This window comes from Rhagoletis zephyria, unplaced genomic scaffold, assembly GCF_001687245.7.
Source record: "Rhagoletis zephyria isolate East Lansing unplaced genomic scaffold, Rhagoletis_zephyria_1.1 Rzeph_scaffold_00435, whole genome shotgun sequence".
Taxonomy (NCBI): domain Eukaryota; kingdom Metazoa; phylum Arthropoda; class Insecta; order Diptera; family Tephritidae; genus Rhagoletis; species Rhagoletis zephyria.
In genome coordinates, this window is record NW_016157519.1 from 152,981 (window position 1) to 171,451 (window position 18,471).

Below are 18,471 nucleotides of genomic sequence, written 5' to 3' on the forward strand. Positions count from 1 at the left end.
TTTTCCATTTAAATTGATTGTGAAACCCGCTGTAAGCTTTAAAAATCGCATTAATGTATTCTTCTAGTATTTTAATATTTGTAATATAAAAATTGTGTAACTCTTCGAAGGGAAAAATCGTTCAGTCTAAATTGCAACGGTAATTTAGATTAAATGCTTGCTTTACCTCAACACCTGGATGGGTATAAGCTATAGATGTATCTGGTAGGTGGCGCCGAAATTGCAATACATAATAACATGGAGCATAGGGTAGATACATTAAAATTAATTAAATTTTTTAAATAACAGAAATAAATATATTTATCTTCTTAAAACAATAAAAACTTACACAAGAAAGAAAATTTAATTGAAAAATTTAAAAATGATTAAAATGAAAATAAAGAAAAAAATATACATAATTTAAAAGCAAAATGAACTTAAACAAAATATATTTTTCTTTTTAAAACAATAAAATCTAAAATTAAAATAAAATAAAGTTAGAAAAAATAAATAATACATAAAGAACAAAACCGGACTAAAAAATTAAATGGAATTAAAGGAAAATATTTTAATTTTTAAATCAAAACAAAACCTAAAAATTAAAAGAAAATTAAATTCAAGATAAATAAAAAATTCAGCAAATAAAACTTAAGTAAGATGCTAAAAATTAAATGAAATAAAAACACAATTGGTTTTCTTTTTAAACCAATAAAATCTAAAACCCAAAAGTATACTTAATTGAAAAAATAAATAATCTTTAATTAAAAAATAAATTAAATTAAAATATATATACTTTCTTCTGCAAAACAATAAAATCTAAAAATTTGAAGACAGTTTAATTATAAAAAGGAGTAATTAAGCCAAACAAGTAATTTTAAGCAAAAACCAAAACCGACTTCAATTCTCATATAAAAATTTAAGATGATCGGATGTAAACCAAATTAGTATAGTACCACCTTTAAGGTGCCACCGTTTTTTAGAAAAAAACGTTAACGTAGTATGCGCTAACATACATAAAAAAAATAAAAAAATAAAAAATTAAAATAATATTCCGACGAATTGATAACCTTCTACTTTTTTTGGAGTCGGTTAGAAAGAAGAAAATAGTACTTAAAATTTGAATGGAATTAAAAAAAATTCAGAAAAAAAAATTAAGACCCTAAAAATTTAATTAAATGTAAATATAGTATATATTTTTAGTTTAAAAAAATAAAAACCAAAATGCACCCCAGTGCTTTGCTCTCGGCCATTACGACTGTTGGAGAGACGCGAGCTAAACGGTACGTATACAAGTGCTTTCTCTCAAAACAGCTTTTAACCACTAATAGTGAGTGAGGGAGCTTTTTTTCTAAGACTTTTGTAATAGAATAATAAAAGTCTTTCGCACTGTTATGTCTGTCACCTGTCTTCCGAAAGAATTTTTACTTTTTTAGTCAGAACTGCCCTGTCCATAAAGGTGTGATTATTTTTTTAATTGGTGGCCAGATTTTCCTCAATATACCCTCGCGGTCAGCTGATTAAGTTAAGTGATATTTTGATCGGTTTTGGCTATTTTTCTTCTGCCTGTTTAAAGGTTATATTTTTTTTTTATAAAAGTCTAGCACATTACATAACCAGGGGCATTTCGAAAACGCTCTATTTCAAAAAACTTTTCAAGAGCGCCCTATTTCAAAATTTTATTGAAAAACACCCTTTCTCAGAATTTGGTTGAAGGCGCCCTATCTCACTACAAAATGTATTGAAAATGTGCTGATATAGGGCGTTTTTTAAGCGAGTTCTGAAATAGGGCACTCTGGAAAAGTTTTTTGAGATATAGCGTTTTCGAGCTGGCTGCCGAGATAGGTCGTTCTTCCACTCAGCAATTGAAATATGATTGCGAAGAATGTGACATTCCAGGTATTTTATTGACTGGAATCAGTGCGACACATTTTACGGAAGTGTTACATATTTATGTAGTTCGTCAACATATTTAATTGCTCTTTAATGCATTGATTTTTCGGTACAATGAAAACCTTTTAGTTTACAAACAAAATTTGACTAGGTACGACGGAATTTCTTTGCAAAATGCATCATATTCTCACCATGGCGTAGTATAAAACACATATAGACAGTTTTGAATAATTTTCTTCCGATCAACTGCTTTTAAGTAGTTCATGAAGAGGTCTTCTTTTGAAGTCATTATTTTTCAAAGCAACGCTTTCCACTCTAATGCTGATTCCTGCCGTCATATGATTATGCAATGCTGTAATTTATTAAATAAGTTTTGTCTTATTTATAAAATATTTGATTTTAATATCATTGCAAATATCCTGAATTGGAAGACAGCTATTGTCGCCTTTCTACATTATGTTGTGATGATGAACTTCTATTTAAATCATTGTTTGAAGAATATCTTACATATCTATCTACATATTCATATCAAAAACCTTGCGTAGTTAGGAATAAAAATCAATATTTAATTCGCATTCATTTTTCTTTGCAAAAACCTTACGCTTGCTTACAATCTTATATCTACGGACATATTTGCATATGTACATATATGTACATTCTTAAGCACTTCGAAACACAAAGCCAATCAAATTAATTAGTCTGCTCGCCATTTACATAATCTCTACCAAACTCTCCCTTTTATTATATTTTTAGCCAGTTCTTACTTGTATTGCCTTTTTTAATCGTGTCTCTTTAATGCACCATAAGCTGATTATTTCACCAACTCAGATGCATACATATGTATGTATGTATGTAAAGACAACAAAAGAAATGTGAAAAGTCGATTCAGATATGCATATAAACACGTTTGCACAGCATCACGCTTCTGCTAGGTGACATTCTCCGTTGTCCGCTCATTTCATGCCAACGCCCGCTACCTCCACCACCGCCGCTGCACCCACTTTGTTTTACTTAATCCAAATAGGAACATGTTTGTGAAACTCGTTGTGGTAGCGGATACTTATTTGTACGATATTAATGATGCAGAAACATTACCTAGTCTTTACAGTTATGCATCTACTAATACTAAATTTAGTGTGTACACAAATGTACGTACGTATGTAGGTTAAAAAGTGAGTGAGTGCGACTGCATTTGTAAAAGGAGAGATGTCTATGTTTTCTTTTTTTGAAAAATTGCAAAACATGTACATATATATAGCATGTTAGCATGTTCAGAGTTAACAAATTGTCAACCGAGTTCGAAAATGAAGTGATTTGTATTCGATGACTTGCATCTACATATAATAAAATACATGAGATATGACTTCTACATAAAGAATAATATTTATTACATTTCAACTTTAAATGTGATTTTTGGTCAAATGCTTTTGTCAACCTTTCAACTGCCGAGAATGTGCCACATCGACTGCATGTGAAGCCAGCAGTATACAGGGAGAGGAGAGTGGTATTAAAGTAGTATTTGATATAAATATGCATACTTACAAGTTTATTTTTTTTAAGCGGTACGATCAAAGTGGTAGTTATTAATTCATCTTAGTCCCTCTTTCTAAAGTTGACGATTCGCGCTAGGCATTTTTAAACGTTGGAGCAGAGCCCACGCTAGATAAGAGCGGCTGCTGATGCTACAGCCAGCACAAATGGCCCTTAATTTGGTCACGTCGTAATAACTCATAGAACGATGCCATTACAAACAACACCCTTTTCGGAAACTACACATACGCTTAGCTAGTTTCGTGACATTGACACAGTTTTAGACAGGATGGTTGAGTTATCGCGCATAATTTCGAAAAGTGGCCTCGAATGTGATATGTTACATGCTAAGCATAGATCTTTTCATCAAAAATAAAAGGCTACACAAAATGGCAGGTGGATATGGGAACTGGGATTGTGGATATCTGCTTTGACACTGACACATTTTGTTCTCCTTTAGTGGCCAATTTGAACGCAGAAAAGGTAACCTCATAACTAACTCTATAATTATAAAAAATATCGACCCACTTTTCCCTCAACTTATGAACAATTTTTATATTACTGAACGATTCGGAGTAGTTTTATTGTTATTATGACTCAAAACCAAATAGTATTAAAAGCGCAGGCATTTTCTCTGCTGATCTGAAGCTTTTATTATTACTGGATTCTCTGGATGTTTACCCGGTTCAGTTATTGGATTTCACGATGTTTATAAAATCATTCTGACCAAAAAGAAAAACAATGTTGTTTCTGGCAGATATTATAGCCATAAGCACGTCTAGTAGCAAATGTAGGGATTAAGTCGCGGTTTTATCTCTTTTAACAAAATTCCTAAATTTCAAAAAAAAAATAGTTTCAAAAACTCCGTCAAATCCACAAAAAATCCCGCAAAGTCTCAGATTTTTTTTTACTTTACTTTCCTTTATTAAATCTGTCCTACTTAAAATTCGAACAATAAGTTTGCAAATTCACTTATCTTAAATTCCATAGTTGTGGTAAGTATTTTCCTAAGGGGCTCTAAAAAATATTACAACTGGGCTGGCATTCCTAAGTAATCTTGAGTTGCTGTTCACATGCAATAGAAATCTTGCTAATTGATTTGGGTGCGCTAAAAGCTTCGATGCATATTTCGCCTTCCGAAGCTCTATGTCAGTTCGTTATTCTTGGATTCTCAAGTAGTGGTTGAAATTCTGACATAAAAAGGTCCAGTTCGGATCTAGAACTGTGTTCTATATAAGTTATCACTTTATACACTTTATTGGCCTTCAACATAAGATTAGTTTTATTTTTAATATTTTTATTGAGCTTTGTACCACGATTGTTTATTAGGAAAAATTGAAAAAGCAACAAAGTCTAAGCGGTAGAAGTTATAGCACTATTTCGGAGATCACCACATCTCCTCATCAGACTTCTTTTTTCTAGACTTCAGCATTATTAAAAATAAAATCTCAACAAGCCACAATAACATTGACAAATAAGATTAGTTTTTTTTTTGTCTTATTGTGCTTTCGTCTGCTACGTCACCTGTCCAGGTAGACCCCTAGGTAAGTGACAGCTTTGCTTTGTGATAGTTGTACGTTGGTCAAAGTCACGGTTGGACAGTAGCCCTTGTTCAAGTTAAATATGACTTGCTTACGCTCGTTAACCTTTATTCGGCTGTTTGCCAGCCAATTGGCTGCAGCTTTCATATGATTACCAAGGAATGCAGTTGCTTGCAGGTAATATACAAAACACCAGTGAACCCGCATGACGTTAAAATGCCAAAATTTAACTGAAGGTTTTAAAGAGGTGGCACCCCTATTCAAAACCCTTATATAAATATTCCAAATATTTCATCTAAATCCGTCCAGCCGTTTCTGACTCAAAAGAAGTATCGCATGATGTCGGTTTTCCATTTCACCAAATTTCACATCACTCTGTACCGCTAAAAAACGTCTAAATGTACCTGGACAAAAAATGCCTTCGCTTTATATAACTACATGTAGATAACAGGCAGAGTTTCGAAGAGTCCCGAAAAAATTTAGAAAGTAAAAGGCGAAGGATTGAGAATAAATCGTTAAAGGTTTTAAAATGTCCCGAAAAGCTACAATGTTTTTCATTTATTACGCTAGCCAATAAGGACAGCTGTTTTCTTTAGGATTTTTTCCTTAGAATAATAATGTACACATTATATTACTCAATTTGGTTTAGTTTTCTAGATATTTGCGATTGAGATGTTATTTTTTTCTTTGAAAAATATGTGTAAATATGAAGAAGGATTCTATTGCTGTCTTCGAGCAAATAGAACGACAATTCTTTCATTTTCTTATTTTTTATTTCAAACCCTAAAGCTAACTTCTATTTGCAGTCTCTGGATCAATCGTTTCGCGAAGTACCTTTTAGACTTCGGTGTATCAACATCAATATTGAAAGCAATCACATTTTCTTAGCGTAAGCACTCGCCATTTTCCAACTTTTAATGAGGATATTATCCAAGCGACATTGTTTAAAAAGTACTAAAAGGTAATAAAAGTAGTTGTAAATAATTTTAATTCGAATTGGAATGTTACTTAGAAGCTCATTACAAAAACCCCATCCAATATTTAAAAAAAAAAAAACAAGAAACGAAGAGCTGCATACAGAAACCCCTACTAAGCGCAATAAGTGCCGAGCCATGGTAAGTATAGTACTTGGATATAAAGTTTTCAGCAAATGAAAACTAAAATTTGCATAAAAGTAAAAATGAAGAACCACAATGGCGTTAAAGACAACATCAATGCAACACATATACATACATACAATAATACATATCTGGTAAATGTCATTGATGGAACCGCTCAACGAGCGCCAAATGAATTTCTAAACATTAGAAACCAACACGCAGTTGAAGAACTAATGGCCACAATGAAAAACTAATGTAAATTCGTAGATACTAAAAGTTTTAATAGCAAATGAGTATGTACGAGTATACATACATACATATATGTAGTTACTACATTAAAAAAGAACATACACACATACATACTTGCCATTGTTGAGGGCAACGGAAGTGCGGCTAAGACGCTCGAGAGGGCAAGAAAGCGGTAAAAAATTACAAACCGAAAAAATATTTAAACGCAAAAAAAGAAGAAGAAGCAGCGCTGGAAAAGAAGGTCAGCAGGTTCAGGCGTTCAAGCAGATAAAAAAAGAATGAAAAACGAAATCGAAATTTTTAATACGGGCACTAAGCGGGCCCAAAGTGCTGAAGGCACTAAAACGCTACATCAAACAACAACAAAACAGCAAGAAGTCACAGCAACAACAACAACTAAAAGTGACTACTAAAAACCAGCGATATACAAGAAGTATGCATACGAGCAACACAAACGCGCATGCGCACGCAAAAAAACGCTTATATTTTTATAGTACAAGTTTTACTGTTGCTTTCAACGCGCGGCAAATGTTTTGAGGGGAAAAAAATTACAAAAAGAAAAAATGCCAAACGAAAATGAAAACAGGCAGAAACCTGCTGCTGCTTTTACAATGAACAGCAAACAAAAATAATAAGAACAACAAATGGCAAACAGAATCACAACAACAATAAAAAAAGCGTAAGAAAAAACCCAAACGAAAACAAGAAGCATTTGAGAGAAAAAAAAGCGGCCATAACAAGAAAAACGGCATATTTCCATAGAAGGCTGTTGGAAGGCGGCTGCAGCTCGCAGCGCAGCATAGCTGACAATCAGCGCGCCGCGTCTTAGCTTGGTTTAGCTTAGCTTAGCTACACTTGCCTAGCAAACTCAGCGCTTTGATGGTTCTTCTTCAGTTCATAAAAATCAAAAGTGGTTTTGTTTTCGATTTCAAGTTTCGCTTACAAATAGCTAAGCTACATAAGATGAAGAAGAAAAGAAGAAGAGGAAAACACAACTAACACAAATATTTTGTTGTAGATGACATGATTATTGTATTTTATTTTTTTTATATTTTTATTATTTATGCTCTACTGATGGGTATGTTGTTTTTGGTGAGTAGTGCTAAAGCGAGCAACAACACTTGTTCGGTTGCGGTGCGCTCAACATTTTTTTCTAATGGTTTATAAGAAAAATTAAGTAAAAAATTGTAATATGTAAAATAACAAGTTTATGTGTCTTAATAAAAGCCCAAATATGTATATTAGACTGTCTCACCAAAAAAGTTGCTGGATTTCAACACCGGATTTTATAATAATGATATTCCAAGATTTATGCGAGCTTGTCTGATTTGAAAATACCTGCAAAAAAATTCGTTTTTTTTATAAGTACGTTTTTTTTTTGAAAAGACACTTCAGATGGGTCAGAAGAGTTAAAGCTTAAGAAGTCTGCATACAAATGTTGAAAAATTTTATCAACGTCTCAAAATAATGACGTTTTTGAAAGCATTTTTTTTTTGCAGGAAGTCTTCAAATATAATAATTTGTTTAATTTTGATGGGAAAACAGTATCGAACTGTTCTTTTTTTTTTTGTATGGAGCGTGATGCTCCCTAATGTATATTACTGAAAAAAATTTTCTCAAAAGGTTAACAGGTTTTGTCAGTTGATTACTTTGCATTTCTTACCACTAAACAACAAATGTTGCTAAGTTCGTAAAACAAAGTTATATTCCTTCAACTTAAGCATCCTGAGACGCAGAGTAGTTAGTAACTAGGCTAGGAATAGCGAACGAAAAAAGGTCAAATTGTCAAATAGGTATCAAACCGCTTTGGCCAATTATTGTTGGATACGAAGGTGGCTTCCTCCATTCGTATGTTACATACACGAAAATAGGTATGTACATTAGAACGTACCACCTTACAAGCAAACAAATGTTCACCCTATACCCCTGAGTTTCAAGTATTTTTGCAAGATTACTTCGATAATTGTTTTTTTTTTTTTTGCCGAACCTTTTACACCTTTTACATTCTCCCGTGACGCCTATATGCGACAATACATTTTTTCGTGTTTTTTATCCTGGAATAATCAAAATATCTGAGATTAGCATGATAAGAAAAAAAAACTAATTTACTGGGATCCCAGTGAACTCGTTAAAGAAGAAGAATGAGGACATGTGGCAGCGATATTTTCTACCATATGTATATAAATTACACTATGCGACAGACAAAATCGGGATGGGATGAAACCAACGGGAAATGTTATATCGGTCAAAAACAAGTTATACGTGGCCCGGCGTTTCGCTGGGTCCCGTCTAGGAATCGAGATATATCGATTTGAAGTTAGTAACTATCATATAGGGGAAATTGTCACCTTTGGTGAGATACCTTCACTTAATTGTGAATAAAAGCGAAACGCGTCCATCGATTTTCATGATCTATGTCTCATTTTGCTTAAAGGTTATGTGACTTTGCGTGAAAGTAATACGACTTGCCTTTTTTCCGTTTTGGATTTTTTATGAATTTAAAAAATAAAAAAATCTAATATTTTACGCAAAAAATATTTTTTTTCTTCATACATTTATTTTTACCGGCAAAACTGTTGATTATATAGAAAAACGTTATATGAACAGATTAAAGGAATTGTAATTTTTAATTTTTTTAAATTTGTTTGAGCAAAATCGGACTAGTGGTTCTCGAGTTATGTCAAAAAAAAAAACCACCAAAGGTGACAGTTTCCCCTATATGATAGTTACTAACTTCAAATCGATATATCTCGATTCCTAGACGTGACCCAGCGAAACGCCGGGACACGTATAACTTCTTTTTTACCGATATAACTTTCCCCGGTAGTTTGAACCCTTCTCGATCACTGACCCCTACCATTTGTCTCACAGTGTTATTATTGTTTTTCGACAAAAATTTTTTATTAAGAACAGCCTCGAGCTCAATAAAATTAAATTGTTAAATATAAACTATTATTAAAAATTTCAGTCAAGTTTTGTTTAATAAAAGCTAAAAGAACTTAGCTAGACAAATTTATAATTGTAATGAGTTCGTATGATTGCAAAATTTAAATACTATATACATTTTTTTGGCCATGTACACATATGACCAGTGTACGGACTTCGAAAAAATTAATATTGGTAGATTTTGCATACAAAAATTGGTAGAAGTTGGTAGCCTTTTTTAAAAGAAAAATTATTATATAGTTTTTACTCATTTAGGATAAATGAAAGCTAATTCAGGTAAGATGGTGTTACCAAAGCAGCTGAATTTTCGCCTTGGGGATTTTTAATGTCAAAATGATGTATTTGTTGTAATTCTTATTGTCATTATGGGTAAAATTTGTTAGTGGAATTTTTGTTTTTGAACTTTTGTTGTCACCTTATTATATGAATTCGCCTTGGAAATAATTGTATTTTTGATAAAATAATAAAATATTCAACAAGAAAGGTATAAATATGTAGTACATAAAAGTGGGCCCAAATCATGGCATCCGTGATCGAATGAAACAAAATGACAGTTGTTTTCTCTCTAATACATTTTGAACTGAAAAAGCGAATTCGCTACCAAAAGCTGTAAAGAAAATTCCGATTCGAATATGATTCGATCACGGATGTCTTGATTCTGGCCCTGTTTTACAATAAAACAAACTATTACTCTGCACTTCAAAATTTTTTGATTAAAATTAGTTTTGAAATGATTTAAGTTTGCACACCATTCCTTTGGCAGTCTCACACAAAAAACGTATTGCAAACGAAAAATATTTCCATAAACAGTTGGTTATGGTCAAAGTTAACTCCTCATGTTTATTTTAGGTATGTTCCATGATAAAATATGTATACACGGTGTTCATTTAAATCTCTTTGCTTTCTTTCGGGAAAATATTGATAGATTTTTAGCCTTTGTTGGTAGAAATGGTAGAAAATAAAAAACAGCTAAAAAGTTGGTAGATCTACCAATAAAGTGGTAAAGTCCGTGCACTGCAGATGACTCTCCCTCAAAATTGAGGTTTCTACAGACAAATCAGTTCGGTACATATAAAAACTAAATCGGTATTTTCACACGACTGGTAGAAGCTAAAGTTTTACGCCTAAGCAATTTCAAGGCAGAGCTACACTTTCCAGTTTGCTATTGACAGTGGCAGCTGCTTTGGAAATCTACTTTTTTATGTATGTTCCTTGGACCTGTTATTAAGTGGAAGAACACATCTCTTAAAATACGGCAGGTGGTCATCTGATGTCTGCTCTATTTAAAAGTTCGTACAAAAAAAAAACCGGATAGCCAGGGCTGGTTGGAGCCTACTAATATCGCAATAAGGCCTTCTAACTTAATCCACCGAAAACTCGAAAGTCCCAAGAGAATATCTGAAACCACAAAATACATATGTAGTTCCGCTCCCGCTAAGAAGAGTGCGTGTCCTTCTCTCACCAGCTCCTCGCCCAATTCGTTGCTCTCAATACCGAAGTGCCCAAATACTCAATGCGTGCTAGCGCGGTTTCGCTGGCAAAAGATGGACAGTGGCAAAATATTTGTTGAAAATTTTGGATGTGCTCTATGTATTTGAGAGGACCTGAAAGGCTGTTTAGCTGTCTTGACATATTATAAAATATGAAAGATATCCGCGTTCATTTTGACCCGTTTTTTTACCAATTTCAATTCCGTGGCTCAATTCCAGACTTCTCGTACTGGCGTTAAGACCTGGAATCTCCTTCCAGACCAGGTATATTTCAACATACATATTATTACAAGGACCCTTTGCATTTTTTCAAAACGTAAATTATCGCAGGCGTCCACCATACCCTATGTTAGGCAAGTTCGCATTGATTCTTTGATCGCAAGCAAGGCCATCCTTTGGAGTTTATTAAAACGTATGGTAGTTTTTATGTTGCCTACGGCCACCAAACTACAAAGGCATGAGGCACCATGTGATAAGGTAACTCGAACAACTTTCAGTTCATAGCTCTGGTCCGAGCAATAAGTATGATACAAGTTTTTTCTGCGTAGATGGTCCTAAGCGTCGGCGACTCAAAAAGACGTTAGCGACATTTTTTTTCATATTTTTGTATTCTTAATACAGAAATGTATTTTCTCGGCACCAAAAAAAAAAAAAAAAAAAAAAAAAAAATGCAGATTATTGCAAATATTTTTCCCCAAAAATGTGCCGCTTTTATTACCCACAGTTTTCTAGGTGCGCTTGCGAAAAGCGTGCACCAGCTGCACCCAAAAATAATCTTCTTGTTTNCAAATAAAAAAATGCAGATTATTGCAAATATTTTTCCCCAAAAATGTGCCGCTTTTATTACCCACAGTTTTCTAGGTGCGCTTGCGAAAAGCGTGCACCAGCTGCACCCAAAAATAATCTTCTTGTTTAGATATGCTTAATTTGGCGCTTCGTACCAAACTAGAACTAAGGACAGATGGTCAGGGGTGAGCAAAAAGTGCAAAAATGTTAGAGAGACAAGTCATCTGCAACATAAATCAAATTCTATTCATGGGTGGTGTGCCAAATATAAAATGTTGTTAATTTTTTCTGCTTCGTTTTCGTTGCATAGGTACTAAGTTAAAAGTTTATTTATGGGAGCAGCAAATAATTTTTACTGTTATTTTTTATGAATCAGCTTGCAGATTTTGCAAAGTTTTTTTTTTGTCATCAAACAAAGCCAAATTCTTTTTTGCTTACCACTTGCAGTGCCAAGGGGGATGGCCAATTATTTGTAGCTGTGAATTCTTTGGCTGATGATGCTTTTATATATACATACATATTTACATGCATACATACAAATGTGATCTGAAATACTGCTTAAATATTGGGCGAACATCCATGGACTAGTTTTAACCGACCTCAAGAGGTCAGAAGCTAATATTTAGCTTGAAATTAAATTTCCCTCCGATTATGAATCATACGGTTTAAAATTAACAGTCGACGATATTTCGAAGAAAGGATTTTATTTAAAGTATGTATAACTTCTCTATAGCTTCGCTTCTTACGCCTTAAGCTGACCTCACTCTCTCTAATCATAGTGGGGAACTGCATTAGCCACTAGCGGCATCAAACTTTGTAAGTAACTTTAGTCCACAAGAACAGAGGATATATCTAGTGCCTTTTTTTAAGATAATGTGATGCTTTCTAGAGCCTAAATTTTAATACATGAGCTCAAAAGGGCTACTGAAGTTCGTAGCTTAAGTATTTCATTTTACACTGAGGCGCTCAAGGAAAATCACTGAACAGCAAATATGGTCTAGAAATTGGTTGTGTTTTTGTTGAACGGTAAATATTATTTGAAATATATTACACCATTAGCGCGGGCGAAAATTTTCTGGCGAAAACTAAAAACTAATATCAAATAAAACAAAATAAGGTTTAACTAAAGGAAACAGTATTTTGAAAAAAAAAAAAACCAATGTGAAAATGATAAAAAATCAATGCAGCTGAGCATGACGCAAGCGCAAACACTTGAAGCTGAAATGGTAGTTTTTTTCACCTATTCATAGATTTGTTTTTCATCATTTTTCACCACTTAATATCTTGTTGAAACTAATGCCGTTGACGGCTGCTGCCCCTGCTGTTGCTGCTGCTGTTGCTGCAATCATTGCGAAAATAAAATAGAAAATTTTCCAGATACGCAAAGTGAATTGTGTAGCAAGACAACAACAGCAAAAATCCCCACAACCAGCAAATAGTGTTGCAAACGTTGAACAGCTGTAGGCGCTGTCCGTAGCGCAGCCAAACGAATGGGCTGTTAGACGATTATCAGTTGGCAATAACGACAACGCAAGCAAATGGAACAACAAAAAATAAAAACACGCAAAGTACGACTATACACATACATACATTCGTACAATCAAAATAAAATTGAAAATAAATCAGCAAAATAGTGCAAGTTGGCGCATTTTGGCATGCAAAAACGTTTGATCTCGTTTGCAACAACGACAACTGCAGGCGGCATTACTTTATTCGTTGTTGCTGCTGCTTTTGCTGTTGTTGTCATGCTATACTTTGGCGTTTAGTAAAAGTAAAACTTGCACACAAGGCCGTTCACTGCAACAACAATAATGAAAAACAACTAAAGCGCAAAGCGATAAAACGCTGCCAGCTCTACAGTGTATTCAGTGTTCCAGTCTAAGGAGCGGCTTTGCTTTGCATCTAACTAGCCGGGCTGCAGTGTTAAATTTTATCTTTTTTTTATTTATGCATACGTCTGTTGCATGTTGGCCACCTATACATACTTAGCAGGCAATTGAAAATGAAAGTGCGAATTTTGTCTAGTACGATTGAAAGCAATAGATATGGCAAAGCTGTTGAGTTACCAAATATTTTTTTTAATGGCTGGTTTTATGACTTTAGCTGTGTCAGTTATTATTTTTTATTTTTTTTCTTTTCACTTGCATGATTTTATTCAATTGGTCTTATGTTATTGATTTCATTTCTATATTTTTGCATTCCCTTCTTTTTATTTTAGGAGCACATACAAGAAGTTCTTGACAAATGGACACAAATCGATGATGAGATTTGGGCCAAAGTGATTGTCTTCGAACGCAATCGTCGTGTAGCGAAAGCATACGCACGCGCGCCAGTGCTCACAATAAATGGTTCCGATGATGGTTTTGATGGAATGCGGTGAGTGCAATAGACATTTTTTTATTTAAGTTTTTTCTATTTAATCTGCACGACTTGAGAAAAGGCCAGAATTAAATGAAGAACTACTGATTAAGCCTAGTGACACTCTAAAAATTTTGTGCTAAGCTGGCCTATTCCATTTCTGTGTTTATACAACTAAGATAGTACTCGAATTATATGGCCTATACAAAGCTGGGGGCGTCAGTGAAAGCAAGGCCAGTTCTGGCATGCTTTCATAGGTATCTGTGCGGCAAAAATTGTGTATATGACGGAGAGGATGAAGGTTTCCGTTGCTTTAACCAGATTTGTGCAAGGCTCTGAACTTCAGGGACAAGCGTGGATGGAAAGTCTTCGTTGTTGCCTCTGCGTACTTGCCAGGTGACCCTACGTTTTCCTCACATTTGCGGTAGGCAGCTGGTATTATGAAACGCTGCGACAAACTATATGTTGTCTGGGACAGCAGAAAATGCAATACACAGAAAGATCTACTTTTCTAATTGTAATTCTCTCGTGTTGTGGGCTTAACGTTTTGAAATTGAGGAGCAGACCAACGTTTGATACTTCTTTTAGGCAAGATGTGATTAATCTAACACTATCTTATACCCAGAAGTGGTTGATGTTAAACTGAAGAGGTGCGAATGAGAATTCGTTCTTAGTCCACAGTTGAAGTCAATTTAAAATCGGTTAAGGTGGTAGTTACTCTTCTCTAAGGCAATTTCAAGAAATCTCAACTGACCGTGTTTAAGGCAGAAGATGCAGTGCATTGATGAGGCAGTAGTTTGTATAACGGCTACTCATTATGTCAGTTTGGATAAAGCTTCTCCGACTCGTCCATCTCTTAGTCACAATCCGGTCACTTAGCGGAATAAGAAGTAGAGGGGTGCTTCGAGGAAACTTTAAAACCGGCCTCTCGAAACTAATTCTGAGATGGGCCAGATACGTAACCGCTGCGCACAAAATCAAACCAAGAAATAGTGCTGCCTTACGGAATACCAGAATGGTGGCGAACGAAGATCGCATAATATTTGCTATTGGAGGTCTGGATGACATACTACCGAAGGTAGCATTGAAATCTTCACCAAAAGCATCATAAGTACGGAGGGCCTTGCTCCCCCTACTCTGAATCCATTGAAAAGTACTTATTCTTAATTTTATGTGATGTCTTCTTGAATACATTTTAAATTCGAATTATCAAATATAATAATATCGGAAAGGCGACTACAGTAGCCGAGTAGGTAGAGTCGTAAAATGCCATCCAGTAGGTCTTGGGCTCGATAACAGGTCAGCGCAGACTTGTTATTTTTTTTTCTATTTCGAGATAAAAATAAGAAGGCTTTCTTCTTATCGAAAAACCATAGAGATATTTTCTTACTTTTGTTTATTTTTATTAGTTGATCCTTCCTCTGTGTACTTTTATGGGAGTCTGACTTTGAATAAAAGACCGCGAAAGCCTCAATACGGATCTGGCAATACAAACAGGTCTTTGGAAAAAGGTGGAGTTTGTACCTGAGGATGTAAACCTCTATGATTAGACCGATTATCAGCTATGCATCTATGGTACAGTGGAGCAGACTCTCAACCAATACGATCGCCATGTGCTTTGTGGTAGCTTTCCCTACCACAAGTGGGACTGGTCTGCATGCACCATCACTTAACAAATTTATCCGCGAATTAGCTCTTAAAGCCACCGCTAGGCTTAAAATAAAAAGGTGCTGGTAATTAGAGTGTAGCAGGAAAGATGGTGGTAAAAGCTGGAGGAAGAGCTCTACACTACCGTACAGTTTACTTTCCTGCGGAGATAATACAATATTAAGCTGCTGAGGCTGATTGCTAGCTTAACCCCAATACTTAGTCCGACTTACAGATTGTAGCATCTTTACTGATGGCTACAAAACTGGAGCAGTATTAGGATTTGCTGTCTATGTCGAGAATAAGTAAAACAGTCGTCTTTTCTCTCTTGGGCAACAGGACTCGGTATTTCAAGGCGAGGTATTAGCACTACTCAGGGCCATGGACCACAAGCTGGTTAATAGTTGGAGAGGCAGAAGTTTCAGTGTCTAAAGTAAAGATCGAGCTGCTTCCAAGGCAATGGTCAGCTCTGTAACTACTTCAAAACAAGTTTGGCAACGCTAGTCTCGATTAAATTATGTTGGAAATCATACCTATTAGTGACCGTTTAGCTAGTGGGTTGCTCAGACCAGGTATGTCTTTTCCATTGATAGTGCCGATATGTGGAGTATAGTATAGGGAAAGTACGTTTTTGATTTCAAAGAGATAAAAAATGTATCAATCAAATGCTGCAAAAAACTTACCTAACTAATCAAAACTATTCTTAAGTATATTAGAAAATGTTAAGATTTTACCACTTTGACAACAACGTAATCCACTACTAATAATATCCTCTGAACTAATAAAATAGCGGCCTTACTATCTAACCCGAAAACAAAACTTGATTGGTATGCTAATTTAACTAGATTTTATTGACTACCAATAAATGAGCATATTCATGCGAGCATTTACATAAGTATTGGACTGATCATTGTCAATACTTGTATAATCATAAATGATAGCTTTTGAGAATTAAACATAAAATTAGCACACAGAATGAGTAAATGGTTTTTTTTATGGAACTGATGATCTGTTCATGAGTGCCTAATTATAACAAGTAACATACATATGTTTGTAGATTATATTGGATAATATACATATACAAATAAACAAATAAACAAATATATTGTCACTATCTCCAGTTCAAAAAATATTACACATGGCACTCCATACTTATCAAAAAAAAAATGTTTTCCTAAAAGAAGTTAACCTTTTCTCAGTATCCGAAAATTTTTACGAGCAAGATATTCAAATTCTTCTTTACTCTTACACCGACTGTCGTTTATTCAATAAATTTAACTACGAAGATAATTAAAGTGCATTTGTGGAGACATGAATACATTCATATGTATGTATATCTGACGTCATATCACATGCAAATTTTTATGCTTTTTAGTAAACACACTTATACTTCTAACTTTGAATTGTGTCGATTACTATACATATTTTACTAAAATCATACATAGCGTTTTTAACAAAAATTTCTTGTCGAACTGGTTTTCATATCAGATTTCTTAATACCAACTGAACAAGTCATAATAGTCGCTTCAAGTTGACGTCAATGCAAATGACTTGTACAGCAAAATAAATATATGTACATAATTTTGTACGAGCATACGTATGTATGTGTGTGTGCATACAAGCATACACGTGCGCGCATAATTAGGGTGTTCATATAAATATATGTATGTACTAGTACAAATACTAAACTAAATAATTACCTATTACATATACATTAGCGCACGCAAGGGGTGGGTTTTTGGGTTCAAATTCCCCCTAAAACTAATAACATCAAATACAAACTCAAGAAAAATCACATGAAAAATTTTTATTATTTCTGTTGCTTCAATTTTCTTCAAGAAATACAATATATGAGCATTTTTTTCTTGAGAGCTGCAAACTAATTTAAGAAATTTTAATAGAAGAAAATGTCTTTTCCATTTCATGTGTGTCATTTTATATGAACTTTGGTCGCCTAGTCACTTTGGTTTGTCTTGCATACTAGGCACGTCCTCCGAAATTATGAAAATGCGACTTTTAGGAGATTATTAAACATTTTACATGGAAACACATTATTCACACCATTGTCTAAATACCACTGAACAAAGCAAAAATTCAGCTTATCTTAAAATTTTGGTACACAAACAAAAATGAAAGCATATACATACATAAATTATAAATCCGAAAAAGTCACCTAAAACCATCAACGTCCACGGTCACCCTTGACCTAGTAAATCCAAACAACGGCAAAATAAAGAAATGTTTTGGAACTGAAAACTGAAGAGAAACATTAATTAAAGGTTAAACTGCAAATAGACAGCTGCAATTTGTTGATTGATGTTTCCCTTATTTGTCATTATTTATGGCTACCAGTATTTAATCGTTTCATCATCGCGTTTATTTTTGTTGTTGTTGTTGCTATGCTTTTACTTCTATGTTATCAAGTGGATTTCAGGAGCTATACAATTATGCAATTTCAAACATTTTCAATCGTCGCACGTGTGTTTGTGTGTGTGTGTGTGTGTTTTTTTGATTATGCGCCTCCAGCCAGTATTTGCTTTTAAATGACCATCATTAGATGTAATCTCTGATCGACACCTTGCATACAAACGCACACAGTTACCAACACATGCTAAGTGTGAATAAGCAGCGCTGACCGACTAAACAATCACCGCACGATGGGCAGCCCAATGAATGCAACGCCAGCAATTCATCAGCAATTTGTTTGATTGATGCGCCGTCAACTGAGCGCTAATAGCGAAAAAAAAACCACAGACGCTACCCTGCAAAAATCGTTGGACCATGTAGTCTATTTGTGGTAAATTGGAGTACTNTAAACAACAACACAATGATAGCGCTAGTGTGAGCAGTGAGTGCGCACGCGCGCGCACGCCCAGCTCAGTGACAAATATTAGCCTCGAACAAGGGATTTATTTTACAGTTGATTTTTTTTTTTTTTTTTTTTTTTTAAAAAAA

The 18,471-nt window shown here is 34.3% G+C and overlaps 1 protein-coding gene across 7 annotated transcripts in view; it reads left to right on the forward strand.

The window, feature by feature from the left end:
* The window catches only part of exp (expansion), a 150,590-nt gene that overhangs the window by 78,275 nt on the left and 53,844 nt on the right, over positions 1 to 18,471 (forward strand). For all 7 annotated transcript variants that reach the window (XM_017611653.1, XM_017611654.1, XM_017611655.1 and 4 more), the window contains exon 4: positions 13,730 to 13,887. In XM_017611653.1, the coding sequence (XP_017467142.1) occupies positions 13,730 to 13,887 (158 nt within the window). The remainder of the gene's footprint in view (positions 1 to 13,729; positions 13,888 to 18,471) is intronic.